Genomic DNA, 15,555 nt, shown 5'->3' with positions numbered 1-15,555 from the left:
TGTAAGTAAAGGAGAAGATAACTGGAGGGATTACATGCAGTAGGAGGAAAAGAGGTGCTGTGAAGGTAATTATCTTAGGATAATTCTTCCAAGTGAAGGTTGATCCAGCTGAGAAAATGAGCTACAATTGCCCTCGTAGGTGTAATGAGTTTTTCTGTCAGACAGAGCTTTATAATACACACCCCTCAATTTGTTCTAGAAAAAATCTAAAATAATATTATCGTGTACGGTGTACTTGGAGGTAATTGTGTGGTTCTGTAGTTTGGTGTTATACTAATACAGTGGTAAGTGGTAGATCTTGGCACTTTGTTCAGTTAACAGTGAAAGATGTTTTAGAAGTTTTTCTCCATGCATTTATTACTAAGCTGTTTTAAAATACACAGTGATTAGCAATCATGGGATAAATGTATCCATCAATATAGATAACAAGTCCACAAATCTTAATGGCAAAACAGTTTGTCTCCCTTCAGGACAATAAAGTCCCAACAGTCTTAACACAAGGTCTATGCAGTCGTTGTTTTGGAGCTTTCAATCAGATCACGCAATCTTCTAATCTGCAGATTGTTTGTTACAAAGAATTGTCTGGGAAATCATGTCAAGGGCAGGCACAGGTAATTGGATGAACCATCTGTCTGTCATCAGCAGTCATGGGCAAATTCACGCAATCACATGATCAAACCATATTAAGTAGTCCAACCTTTACCAAAGTCAGTTGATATATAATATCGATAGGAGTAAACAGACACTATGCCTGTAGCTTATGCACTAACTCCCAGTAGTTCCTCTAAGGATGCTGACTGCTCTGAAGTACTGTGGTTGTTGTGATCTTGTGAATCCAGATGCCTCACAAGGTTCAATCTTCCACACCAGCTAAAGTTTTTCCTGGTGTTAGGATTGATAGGATTGTAAATACTCACAATTCCAATTTCTCTGAGCACTTTTAGGTCTTCTCATCCATTTTTGCCTAAATTAATTCTTGACTTTGTAAACACTAACTGATATATATTACTACTACTACTTATACTACTGATATAAATAATCTCAGGTCTAATCACTAACTAGTCTAGAGATTTAGCCACTAAGATAAGGTTAGAGAAACTAATGATCAAAGGAAACAAATGCTGACTGTTGGCAGGCAACAAGATACATTTATCTTCTGTGACCTTATCCTCAGGATGTATTCGAGCACTAAATCAAAATCACCTTGTCTCTATCCTTGCTTCTTTAATGACAGCAGGCATTGTTCGAACGTCAGGAAAATGTAACCACAAGGTTAAAGTAGAACTCCATCATTATCACACATCAAAGTCTGTTTAAGGTCTTAGGGGGTGCTACTGCATGCATAGAAAAAGTTCCATAAAGACTTTTATGGTTTCAGAGGGAGCTGTGTGAAGTCTGATAAATGTCCTCAAGTGATGTCACTTGAGTCAGTGTCGACTGAGGCTGAAGACTACAAGTTAAAAAAAGAAAAACTCTATATGAATCAAATGTTTTCTTTTCTTTCTTCAGCTCTCCTGCTTCTCTATGATGTCACTAACAAAGCATCCTTCGACAACATCCGGGTAAGAACAACCATGCTTCTTCACTACTTCGATAAAACGTACTGCTGTTTTGTTCTTGTCTTGTGTCGGTCCCCAAATACTGACCGCCCCAGGAGGACAATGTTGTTTGGGGAGAGGCATGTTTGGACTAATAGGACTTTGGCGTTGACACTTTTGACTATGAAAAAGCAAACCACACTGCCCTGATTTGCATCTCCAATGAGAGGGTCCAACTCCAGAGTCAGGGCAAAGCGTGCCAGACCACCTCCAAGCGAGTTGCATTGACATCAGATGGGCTTTGTTGTATGTGGATGTATAACTGCCTGCAAGCCTGCTTGTCTGTTTGACTGAGAGCAGTGTTAATTTACATGTCCACAGAGCTGAGATCAGAGAGGCGATAGCGGACAGGATACAGCATGGGTTTGGCTGCATTTACACACAATCCGGCCATGTGGCACCTTCTCACAGGGTTGTGTTGCTGAGTTTATTCAGAAACCATTAGAAAATAATGTTTGTTTGTTTTTTTGATTCACTGCTTTGCACTTGCTAACCCTGCTCCCTCTCTTCATTCACCCTCTAGCTCACCCAACCACTCTTTGTCTATCACTCACTCATTGAGCCAGGGAGGAGAGGCCAACTTTGAATGGTGTGTTTAATAACAGCAAATGACAAATCCTATTCCTTGTCTTTAGACAAGACACACCTTCAAGCAGGTAGTCATGTTGTAATGAAGTGTATACTGAGCAGATGCATCAAGTCAAACAGAGGCAAACTATCCATGTGTATGAAAAAAAGGCTAAACTTACTTACTTTGCCAGCTGCCACTGTGACTCTGGCACCAATAAGAGGTAGAAAATGGCATTAGCTATTTTGCATATTAACAAGATTCAGAATTTCTTAGATTACATCCTTATTTCCATCTATGTAACGGCAATAAATTGGCAGTCTGCCTGAAGGGTGTAATGATTCTTAGATGGTTGAAATGATCGTTTATTCCTCAGGAGGAAGAAATTCAGTGCTGGTGCTACTTAGTGGAATGGTTATACTTGCCCTTTAACATCTAGACGAAGGTGAATAGTGATATCTATTTGGGATTTATAGATGTACGCAGCATAATTCTTTGGACATTTGAATTGGGATTTTGCATGAATGCTTACTTTAGGTTATGGCACAGATGAGTTTATAGTTATATACTTTATTTTGTCGAATGATTTCACTGCGTTAACCAAAACAAAAATATAATTCGGTTAGTTTGGATTGTGCTCATTCAAAGTCTCTTATGTAGTTGAAGACAAAAGCTCTCAGAGGAAACTGCATAGGTGCCCATTTGCTCATACTCACAGCAGGGAACGGTTGATGAGCAATGAGGACAGTGAGTGAGGATGACCACAGGGGCAACAAATGAAGGGAGGTGACCATGGGATTGCAGATAAGAGCTCACTTCTTTCTCAAATGGACCCATCTCTTTGTAGCTGTCGCAGCATGTCTCTCCTCTGCACTTCGCTCCCACTGTGATTTCCCAGCCATCTCCTGCCCCATTTGGTACCACTCCCCTCATCCCTTGTAGATGCATTATTCTCCTTTGATTAACGCGGAGAGAAGTTAAGAGCAGTATGGCCATTATAAAAGTGTGCATAATACACATCAAGGAGAGGAATGGCTCCATAGCCATCTGGCAGGCCTGATGCATTTACATCTGGTGTGTGTGTGTGTGTGTGTGTGTGTGTGTGTGTGTGTGTGTCAGTGGATTTGTTTGTGTGTCTTCATGCCTGTGTGGGGCGCCTGTATGACCTGAATGTGGATGTGGGCTCAGGTGTGTATGTGTGTGTGTGGGTAGCAAATCCTTCATTAACAGAGAATGCAGTACAGTCCCTAGAGAGAAACAGACACCACTCAGTTTCTCTCCAAACAGCTGGTTACCCTCATTATGCTTTTAATAGTTTGCATGAAATCACTCTATCAGGCATTTGAGATCTTTGGATCTAATGGGGACTTAAAACAGAGGACAGACGAGGGAGGGAAGTTGATGTAAAGAGATAAACGAGTTAAGTACACACCAATTGCCAATGACTCGGCCTATTAGCGAGCTGACACAAAAGAAAAGGTTAAATGTGATATTCTATATATAAACCAACAATGTCCTGTCTGTGGCACTTGGGCCAATCCTACTGGTTGTTCAAGATAGGCCTTTATTTACTAAAACTGCTGGCCACTGCGGTTTTCAGCAGACGTAGCTCAAACAACAAAAAGTGTATTTGTTCAGGGACTATTTCCAGCTGTGGATGTATACACATTTGGTGCATTAGTGAGAATTTCCCGCAGCAGGATTGTGTATGGAACAAACACTTAATACACATTTGCATGTACACTTTCTACTGTAATGTAAGCATCAATATAATTTGCTGCCAGCTTTTAGCCTCCTAACAATTTCTCACCTCACTGAATGTAGACACAGTCAGGCCATTTATTAAGTTCATCAAATTAAAACTCTCTCTCTTCTACATGAATGCTCTGTTCAACAGTTTCAGCTATGTGATGTCTGAGGCTTATTCCAGACACCTAAACCTAAGAAGCTTACACTGATCAGTCATTTGACTTATACTAAGCACACAAAATAACATCACCATAATCTTATTAAAAACATTTTGCTTGTGGTTACAGAAATATAAATGACCATAAACCCAAAATATTGTGCATCACAACCAACCTTTTAAAATACTCTCAGTACAACCTTTCACCTGATTCTATTAATATGTTATAGGAATGTATTTTTCCAAAACAAGTAAGCAAACAAGAAAAATCTACTTTTCAAACCTCATTTCTAAAAACGTACTGTGCAAATCTCTTCTATCTCTTAAAGATTTAGTGACATCTAGTGGTATAGTTGAGGACTGCGACCCCCTTGTTTCACACTCTCCTACGTGAAACTTGCGGAAAATGCCCTGTCAATTCTTGTTTTAGTTTTATTATACATTAATAAAAAAACACAGTTCTGAATATTAAATTTAATTCCTGTCTCAGTCTGTAAATCTGACACAGTGGACTTTAAACACTGATGATCAACCCAAACTAAGGCTTTCAGCCTCTCGTCTTACAAACTAATAAATAAAAAATAATAAATTAAAATGCTGCCTGTACTCCTAGAAATGTAAACACATAAACATATTCATTGAGTTATAACAAGACAAGTATTTGCCATGGTTAACACGGACTTTCTGTCAGACAACCATGATGACTTTGACGTGTAACGTCTGTCTAGTGCCCCTTTAATCAGCATAATAAAATACTGACATTTCTGATGTTCAGGTAAGAAGTCACTGTTTTTTGGTCAAGTTTACACAGTACAATTTCCAAAGAGGGAAAGCAAAACAGTTGTACTACGACCCTCTTTTAATGTTTAAAGTGGGTTCTTGGCCTGCAGGTGCACTATGAAGTCCACCTTGTTATTCAGTATCTTCACTGATGATTGCTGTAGAATGACTCTAAAATACTTTACATCATTATTACAAACAGAACAAATGGCTCATGGCATTCTGCGTGTTACTGTTTCTGAGAACCACAGGAGCAGCTCAGATCACACTGCCAGGTATTCTCTAACCTATCAAGGAACCAGAGGAAAAGAAGAAGAGTGTAGGTGATTTGAAATTCGGAAAGCTTTTGTTAAAACTGGAACTGATGATTGAACTGTGAGAGGTGATGTATAGATTAAGCATGTGCCTATATGATATTTTAATTATAAAGCAGTTGCCCTCTCTCTCTCTTGCTCTGTAGTCTTGGTATCTGTGTATTACTTCATGTTTCAGATGTTGGAAGATAAATCGTCCTTATCCAGACAGGATCTCCCTCTAAATTCAAGTCAAATTTGATTTGAAAAAATTACAAATCACAATTTGCCTCAGGGACCTTTAAATTATACAGAGCGATGCAAACCCGTCTTCTTCAATATGTCACTTTACACTGTTCATCATATCCGCTACATGTGTAAAGCTTTACTGCACCGAGATGTTGCCCTGTAGAGAGGTGTTAGCCTGTTAGCATTAGCATAAAAACAGCTCTAATGCTCCAGAGCAGGTGCAAACTCAGTGTGAGGCTATTGGACAGCCTCTGTGTGTGTTTGTGTGTGCACGTGCAGGTGTGTGTGTGTGCATTTGTGTGTGTCAGTACGGGCTATAATCCCTTCGGAGGGGTGAGTGAGTACACCTGTTCAGCACAGCGCTGAACTACAACCTGCGACACACACACTTACACACACATATATACACAGGTCATTCTGGGCTTGTTAATTCTAATCAATTCTAATTGCAACAAATGAAGTGCAGATTGTGCAGGGCTAATGTGTGCGCGCACACACAAGCGCAGTGTACCAGCAGGGTGGCTTTTTCCTGATGTGCAGTGATGTTTTTATCTGCTTTCATTGAAGCACAATGTAGCCGGCAATTTGCATTTATTAAGATTAGTTAGACATTTTGGGATATTTGAAGTTTCTGAAGTTCAATAAATAAAGGTTGGGGTTATATCTTCATGAGTGTATCAACAATTTGTAGTTTTGCCCTGATTCTAGCCTTTGTGATAAGCTAATGTAACTAACGGGTTAAGTTGGCCCCTGTCACACGTACTCCAGTAAGCTGACCCTCACTAATACAACCAATGTGGTAAGTACACCATTCCATAAAAACCTGTCATAGTCCACTTGACTCATTTTATTCTGCGGCTGTAGCCTCTCTGCTTGTTGTTTGTGAAAGCACTGTTTAAGTCTGTAGATATATTCCAGACAGTCGTCCCCGCGTCCCGGGCTGCTTCAGCGTTGTGTCCTTTTTAGAGACAGCTCGTTCAAATACCTGCTGTGATTGTCTGCTTGGTTTCGGAGCGTTTTTGCCAGATCACAGCAACAACGAACAGCCAAGAAATCTTTTTGTCAGTCGCCTACTGGTTTTGTGAGTAACTGTGACCTAACATTTACCCATGCATTTGTGCCCCTGCACAGCACCACACCACTGCTGCTTCGCCTATCTGGGTTTTATTGTAAATAACCCTCTCACCCCACTTTTACTATTTGGTATTCATTGTTTTATGCATTGTTTTATCAAACTTTTGAAGCTTGAATTGAACCTTGAACTTTTAATTGAACCGTTGACAGTTGTATCTGACACTTTATTGTGTTTCTTTAGGAGCTCTATTTACAGAATTTGGCAGAATTGGAAGATAATACTCATAACTATCTTTTTATTTCCATTTAATCACCTGAAAACTAAATCAAAAAATAATCATTATCTTCTTGTTACCTTAGAATGAGCCTTTAATATCTACAGATGCAGCAGGTCCTCTTCCAGTCCATCATTTTGGACCGCTGTGTTTCTATGGTACCCTAGACAACCTGTCTTTTTCTCTGCCACCATTGTTTTTTCTTCATAGGAACAAGATGGTGAAACGCAAGGATTGCAACTAGCAACTATACCACTAGATGGCTCCACTGGTCCTTTTAGTCTTGTGTTTTAGTAGTTTGTAAATTAAATACAATTTTGTCTTACTTGAAAAGGAATATTCATTTGACAAATCCTGTTTTAGTGCATGAGAGTGTAGCTTTGCGACTGCTTTTGCTTTCGTGTCTGTTTATTGCAGCGTGTGTATGCTACTTTTATCTGGCCCTCTGTCTTTCAAAGTTTGTGTATGCTACTTTTATCTGGCCCTCTGTCTTTCAAAGTTAGCTGTATCTCCTCTTCAGGTTGACAGTTTACATTTAATTTAGCCTCTATTGGCTACTTTCATTAACTTAACAGGATGCTGGTGGTAGCTATACATAATAAATATATAGATAGATAGATAGATAGATAGATAGATAGATAGATAGATAGATAGATAGATAGATAGATAGATAGATAGATAGATAGATAGATAGATTCCTGTAGTGCATCAAATAGTAGATATTTCTGAGCCTTTATTTCTGTACCTTTATCTTTCCTACTCTAATATATTTTGTAGTAAAGAGTATTATTTTCATTTTCATTTTAAACATGCTGGTGTTACTTTCCCTCAGGTAAAAGATCCAGATACTTCTTTCACTGATACTTTTGTGTATTCTTTAACCAGCCGCTGAATCTAAATACAAAGAAAGCAAATATTAAAGCTGCTAAAGTGACAGAATAAAGTTACGCACACATGCAGTCATATGAAAAAGGTTGCAGATTTGACTTAAATTTAAGCTTTAAACATTTGGCACACAGTTTTTACCTCATACATGCACATACAAAGCTACTGCAGCACACTGTATCAGCATGCACTGATGTCTCCCATAGTATGAATCCATTAGCAGCAGGCCCTCCGGGTGAAGGCTGGAGAGCATTTGGATGATAAAGAGATGGAGACACTGTGCCCAGTGCTTTCCATCAGTCTTTACCTCTCTTGTTCTGTCTCCCATGTTTTTCTTTTGCTCTCTCACTTCTCTTTTCACTCTCCACACCATCTGTAACCATGGCCACAGCCAGTGCTGCTTTCTATCTGCCACTCATTCTGATTCTATTTACATTCATCCATACCACTGCATATAAGAGACCAGGACATCTGCAGTCATTCTGATACATGTGCATTTTCACTGAAGAAATAAGGAGGTAGCAAAAATAATAATCGTCTTACATTTGGCTTCTTCTCAGTGTGCACCTTGTCATGCAAATCTGATGGCATTTTAATATATTTAAATAAGTTCAGAGTCACGTTGACAACAGCACTTTTATAAGGTGAGGCCAACTGGTAACATTTCTGAAACTTCCAACGAGTCTGACTTGAATGCTGTCGGATTAATATAAAGGATTGCTGCATTAGCTTAATACACAGAGAGAGATTTTTAAGAGCATTTGAAACAAATCCATCACTCTTATAATACTGTTTAAATTGTGACCAGATTCCTTTTATGTCAGATCAGTCACAAAAAATGTTTTCTGCTTTGTGGAGTGAGGCAAAAGAGGTAATGGATTAGATTATGAGTATTCAGCAGAATATGAAAATGAATGAAAATGAAATGAGAGTCCTAAAGTAAACCTGCAAGAACAAACATATTATCACCTTTTAAGTTGATGTGATGAACTTACTAAACTGACACAGAACAGTATCATTCATGCAACTTAGCAGCCCCAGTTTCAGAGTGCAATATCATAAATATAGACAGCACACAAAATTTTCTCCCCGACAACTAAAGGTCAGTCCCATATTCACTTTTGTTTCACTCTATTCACTCTTCTTTCCCTTCTCAGCTTCTTCTGACATTGTCCGGGTTTTTTTTGCCTCTGTCATTATATCTGTGGAAGCTACTTACATTGCCCACTTTCCTAGCTCCAGTTCTGGCATGACACCGGCACCACTCCCCGTCAACATTTTCCCACTCCTCAGACCTGAAAACCCTCACCAACACTCCTCTGCTTTGAGCTCACAGTCCATACAGCCCTGCTAACAAACTGAACTAACTGCAACTACAGTTCGCAGCAGTTTACTTCACTGTCCATCAGGAAACTCAGTAAATCACAGAGTTGAGCACACCAGAGAGAAATCATAGGGATCATAAAATATGATCCAGTTTCACCAAAATCAGTGAAATAGTTGGTGGTGTGTAACTTAATGTTGTGAAGCGGTATGTACTTCTCGCAGGAATACCTGAAGCACAAAGTTACATAGTGCAAGAACAGACCTAAGGGTCATCCATTTCTGAACAGGGCTTCCGTCGATTTGAATGGAGAATGACCATGGAAGAACAAAATCCCATACATTTTCAGCCTCTGTCTCGATTTGCTCCAATTACATCCTGTTCAGCCTGCAACACTGCACAATAAAGAGAATAACTCTTCATGATGTACAGCTGAATACATGGAGGTCTTAACATGACAAGGTCTCTCTCTATCCCCCGTTTCCATGTGTCAGTAATGCGCTCTTGTCATAACAAAGAAGAATGGAAAGCTAGATATATAAATCCTTTATCTGCAGAGCTGTAAACATGTCAGGGCTGCAGTGCTTTCACACATACTAGATCACACTCAAACACACACACACACCTCCTAAATCTTTATTATTACTGTTGTGATGTGAGTAGTGAAACATAAAGCCCTACATGGTTATACAGTCTGTAATTCATTCAGGATCATCATTGGTCAAGGACATGTCTCTGATAATTGTGTGCTTTATCGGTTGTCATGCCGACAGGGCTCATGATTGCGTGTCTTTTTTAAATCATCAATACAGCAATCATTTTTCACCATCTTCAACATTTTAGATTGGACCTTGATTGTCTCTCACTGTGGTCTGTTTCAGATTAGATTGAAAATACTTTTAAAATTAAATAAATTATAATTATTATTACATATATTACATATTTATAATATTTTAAATTAAGAACTGGCATCATCAAGAACACAGACAGACTCATCCTGGTGTGTTAAGTGTGTTTATGTAATTTACATACTTGTTAGCCATGGTGATACAACTCTAACTACTACAATTCCCATGTTGCATTATTCAATCTGTCTTACTGTGTGCATGTTAATAAAGTTGTAATATTTCAGGAGGCCTGATGCCTTTAAACCCTTCACAACCTCATATCAGTGCTGTGCAGCTGCTCTGTGACTAAACACCCTGGTTCCAGATTTGTCCTCACTCACATGCCAAACACACACACTCATGAACATACACACACACACACACACGTGCAGCGGCACGCCCACGGATTTTATTGGTATTGACGAGCACGTTTGTGCACAGAGGCCATGAAGAAAAATCATTAAATCGGTGAAAGCCTTCTTACAGCAGGCAGGCTTTGTTGTTCTGAAGATTCTAGCAACAGTAAAGTAAAAATCGATGTGATGTACGCCGGGTGTCAGCTCATGGCCAGCTAAATGTTTAGAAATGGAGCAGACTATAGGGAGCAGAATTACAGCGTGTTCACGCAGATGTGGTCAATGTAGTTTTTGTTTTTTTCATGTAATTTGTTGCATTTACCACAATCTGTTGCTGCGCTGTTTAGGGATTGGATGTGATGAAGTCTGTCTTAATACAGTACTCGTGTCCATTAGTATGTGTTTGAATACAAACTTTAGTTTTAGTTTCATTTACTTACTCAAATCCCTCTAAAATGCTCTGCAGCTTAAGATGCTGATACACTCATTTAGGTTGTTGGTCTGTTACTGTGTGAATTACCAAAAACTGCAGTTGCTCAAACAGCCGCTTGAGGCTGGCTACAGAACAAGTCAGTTTCCATAAGCCTCCATGTAAAATGTCCAACTTCACAGCAGGAATAATCATGTTTTCAGCCTGGCCTCTACAGCTAAATTTCCAATTCAGGGAAACTGTGAGGGTGGCCGTTTTGTTCGACAGGTAGGTGCTGTTACTGATGGCTTCAGGCCATCTCAGCCCCACCCACACTCCACCTTCAGAAATCTATGGGTGACATCACGGATACTCATCTATGTTTTATACAGGCTATGTTCCTGAGAGCAAGAAGCTTTATGAGCAGCCAGGTTTCTCCTTACAGGCTCTATAACCTGTGATTTGTTTGAGGTTGTACCTGCAGCCTGGAAGGAAGACTGTGAACAGATGAGTGCAAATCTCAGTATTCTGCAAACACCTCTATGTTTTTCAAGTAATTTTGAATTATAGAAATAAATAGATATTTCCAATGAATACTCCTTAAAAAAGACACACAAGTCTTTGTGTGTGAAGTGTGTTTGGGTCAGCATAGCTTGTTCTTAGCTCAAGTCTGGAGTCTTGGCTGCACAGACCACTTCTGTCAAATAAGTGCACACTGTGAAAACACTTCAGCAGTAGATTTGAGTGGATCAAGCAGGACAAACACTTTTAGTTCTCTCTGACACTTACAATCAGGCAATAAAGTGAGAGAAGGGGACTTTGTGCTAAATAGCCGCTTGGTTGGACTAACTCAAGACTGCTGCTCAGCCTTTTTATTAGCTTCAGCTGAACAGATTTTGTTTTGACATGGAACAAGGACTAAGGATTGTATGCCCTACCTTTTAGAGTGTGGTTGGGACTAATCAATTAAAGGCTGGACAGCAGGAAGAATTACGGCAGCTGAAAAAACACTTCAAATGTACATATAAACATGTTAGTATTCTCTTAGATTGGACCTTATCTCTTGGTATAAGTTAAATCCAATCTAAGACATTACTTGGTCTTGTCTTGATCTCAGGCACAGAGGACTGTGCGTCAAATGCACCAAATAAGTTAACTCATTTCTAATTTGAAATTCTTAGTGTGTTAATGGCTGTCACCCATCAGGGACGTCACTAGGTTTAAGAAACTGGGGTGGCTTAGCCCATAGAGGAGAAAAGTTAAGCGCTGAAATTTTTTTCAGAGCACCAATTAAAGCTTTGTCAATCAATTGATTAATCTAAGACGATGACGCCTCCATACACCTTCAGCTGCTTTACCAGCTAAACAACACCAGTTAAATTGTGCTAAAATACAAATAAAAACAATTGCAGGTGCCATACATACCTGCACAAAATGAAGAGGGCAAGTGTTTCATAACTCATCATCATGGAAACATTATACAGGAGAAGACTGTTCTCTAACCACCACCCTAGACTTACCAACATCTTCATAAACCAGGCCATCACGATGGTTAACTCCCCTGCCCCTCTTTCACCCATCCTATTTTCCCCTCCACCTGCCAGAAAACTAGAAATCTGCACCAATGTGGAGCCATTAAACCAGGAATGAAAACTTGGTCTCAACCCCCATATGTCTTGCCCATTATTTGCAATATACCTTTTCACTTTACATTACTTTTTCATATGTCCACTACTGCTTTGCAATAACCATGTTTCTCTCCATCTTTGTGTGTGTGTGTGTGTGTGTGTGTGTGTGTGTGTGTGTGTGTGTGTGTGTTTGTGTCCTGCACCGGCTTTGTCTTTGATAGATTTTCTTATAAAATATGGTGTAACCTAAAATACAAGTTGTTATAAATTGTCAGTAGACAATAGCATAATTGCAAAGAAGGATATCCTTGACACCTTTTCATATTGGTCTTTTGACAAGTTTTAATGCAAATAGCAATGATGTAGTATGGAACAGAAGCTGAAGCCCCCCTAAAATAGGCCTAGTGACGCCACTGTCACCCATCCCTGTCGCTCTGCAGGTGAAGGCCTGGGAGGAAATGTTTGCTAAATCTTTTGTAATAACATTTGGGTACATAAACCACAAAGAACATATCTCCAAAACAGCGTTCAAAAGAAAACAAGCACTGTAAATCCTGCAAAGAGATGGATGGGACCATGCCTCACCCAGAGACATTTGGTGAATATTTACTACATATCAGCCAAGTTGTGTTCCCTCTGGTCTTGTCTGGGCTTGACTCGGTCCTGGCTTGGTCTCAGCCCCTCAGAGTCTTGGTCTCGTCTCTGTTGATACACTCTGGCTTCCAAAAAAAAAAAAAAAAAAAAAAGGTTTCTAGTTCTGCAGCCATTTTCCAGCACAGCCTTTCTCTCAGTCAACCAACACAGAACTTGATGCCTCTCAGTGCCAGTTTGCATAATTGTGCTGCAGGGACACCAAAAAGCTTTTAGGTGACCAAATAAATTGTACTGTTGATTGGCGGGAGTGTGGTTGCTCCTCAAGGTCCTTTCCTTCGCCAAGTGGCAAATTAATAAGGCAAAAAACACTCTCTGCCTTTTTATTGCACAGACTCACATAACATTTGTCCTTGTCTCTCCCCTCCTCTCTCCGCGTTTCTGTCTGTCTCCATATTCTACTCACACAAACTCATAAGCATATTTGTTGTTTTTTCACCATCTACGTCTTTACATTCCGTCTTCACTTACACTTCCTCTTATTTCTGCGTCCTTGTCGGTTTATTTGTCATTTGTCAACATTTCTTTTCTTTTTTTTTTTCTTTTAGTCAATTTACTTTAAAACATTTTCCGTGTCGCTGCAGCTTATCAGACAGGACAAACAGCTTGGAAAGACCAAAGTGTGTCCCATGAATATGTAAAAGACAATGAGCGGGAGATTAGTTGGATGCTAATTAGTTCTTCAGACTTTCAGTGAGTTTTATATAAACTTTAATGGCTCTGTCTGTAATTGTTTTATTGTAGTATGTAAAGGCCACACAAAATCGCACCGATGCTCTGGCATATGCTGTTGCCTCATTTACATACACACTAATTAATACGCAGAATTGGAAATGTAAAAACAGGCTACTGCTCACATTGAACGTGCAACTGCAGTTTTCTGCTGTTACATTACTAATATTAGTGGCAACAGCATTACTTTATTCTCCATATGTGTGGTGAAGATACAGAAGAAAAATGCTAAGTTTGATGTGACATTTAAATCTGAGCAGATGAGCCTGTGTTGTCTCAGGAGGAAGCTTCCACCCTCAGGTACAATCCAGAAGACAGATGAACTTTACCTGTAAATTTCAGATAAGTACTTGGTGAAAATGTACAAATATACCTGTCAAAGACCATCGTTATCTGTTATACCTATTATATGATAAACTATTTGGAAAGTCCCTCTGCAGATTGTAACATTTAATTGCTTTTGCTTTGTCTATAGACAGATTATCTATATGTGTATAGATCCACCTTTGATGATTTTGACTTTTTTCTATCTAATGTGGTGTCTACTGTAACAGTAACGTTTATTAATGTTAATTCTTAACAAAAGCACAACACAAACATCGCATTCTTAGCCCATTATTTAAAAATGATTTATTTTACTTTGGTTTGTTAACATTTATATTATTTGAGTAAATTTTAACCCAACACATTAAATGTTACTTACATTTAACCGTGAGCTCCCCTGTGGATGCCTCCATCTCCACTTGTCAGTAGTGACCAGTGTGCAATGAATTGAATCTTGAATCTTGAATCTTGAATCTTGAAAATGTGGTGGCTTTGTCGCATTTAAAGGCCGAATGCTTTCAAATGCAGCCTTCGAAGGATGCTTTGTGGATGGAACATAAAAAAAAGGACTGTATGTAAAAAAAATGTTATTTGTATTTCAGTAGAAAATGCACATTGATCAACATCACCATGAATGTTCCAGCCTGTTGTTGCACGACCAGATGTTAAATTAGCAGTGATGAAATTTTAGGAGTATTCATTGGAAATATCTATTTATTTCTATAATTCAAAATTACTTGAAAAACATATAGGTGTTTGCAGAATATTGAGATCTGCACTCATCTGTTCACAGTCTTCCTTCCAGGCTGCAGGTACAACCTCAAACAAATCACAGGTTATAGAGCCTGTAAGGAGAAACCTGGCTGCTCATAAAGCTTCTTGCTCTCAGGAACATAGCCTGTATAAAACATAGACGTAATATCCGTGAAATGCACAACATGTGCATTTAGAAAGAGAGGAAATCGAAACAAAAGCAAGCTGAGCAGGATAAAAAGCTTAGAGGAGTGAGAAAGCATCATGCAAAGTACGAAGTATACTCCTGCAATGCAGGCAGTTAACGCAAAACAGTGTTAAAGACACGATCTGTGTTCTATGGAGAGGTTGAAACAACACGATTACTGACATTCATGCTCTCAAGTGACCATAATGGACACAGACATGTTGCACTAATTCCTTTATTCAAACATTAAATGTGTTCTGATATGGAAGATAATTCCAGCACTCTTTCTTCATTACTGCACGTGTATATGCAAATTCACAATTTCAGACTCACACGTTCTTTTACACAAAACCGCAATAACAAACAAGCTGCTCACACAACCTGATGCTGTCCGAAACACAGACACACACACACTCAGAGTGCAGCGGGCTAATAAGTGTCGGCCTGTTCTGCCTCCGTCTGCTCTCCTCGCTCTGAAGGATGAAAAGATCTTTTCCTCTCCGCCTTTTCATCTTTCTCTCCTTCTTCCTCCTAGGAGACGGAGTGCATCCAGCCGTCTCATTTAGACTCCTGAGACTTTTGTTCCTTTTTTACCCTTCAACTTTCAGTTATTAATCCGTTAAAACTTATATCTGGAGTTCATCCACACCAAGCGGGTTCAGAGCATCTTTTCAAG

General features: G+C 39.3%; 1 protein-coding gene across 1 annotated transcript in view; it reads left to right on the top strand.

Annotated features, from left to right (window-relative positions):
- rab26 (RAB26, member RAS oncogene family) overlaps nt 1–15,555 on the top strand; it is a 93,802-nt gene that overhangs the window by 58,080 nt on the left and 20,167 nt on the right. The window contains exon 5 of the mRNA XM_019255555.2: nt 1,510–1,562. Within this exon, the coding sequence (XP_019111100.1) occupies nt 1,510–1,562 (53 nt within the window). The remainder of the gene's footprint in view (nt 1–1,509; nt 1,563–15,555) is intronic.

Source organism: Larimichthys crocea, chromosome XVI, assembly GCF_000972845.2.
Source record: "Larimichthys crocea isolate SSNF chromosome XVI, L_crocea_2.0, whole genome shotgun sequence".
Classification (NCBI taxonomy): domain Eukaryota; kingdom Metazoa; phylum Chordata; class Actinopteri; family Sciaenidae; genus Larimichthys; species Larimichthys crocea.
The sequence above is the reverse complement of the archived record's forward strand: the minus strand, read 5'-3'. Positions and strand labels throughout refer to the sequence as shown.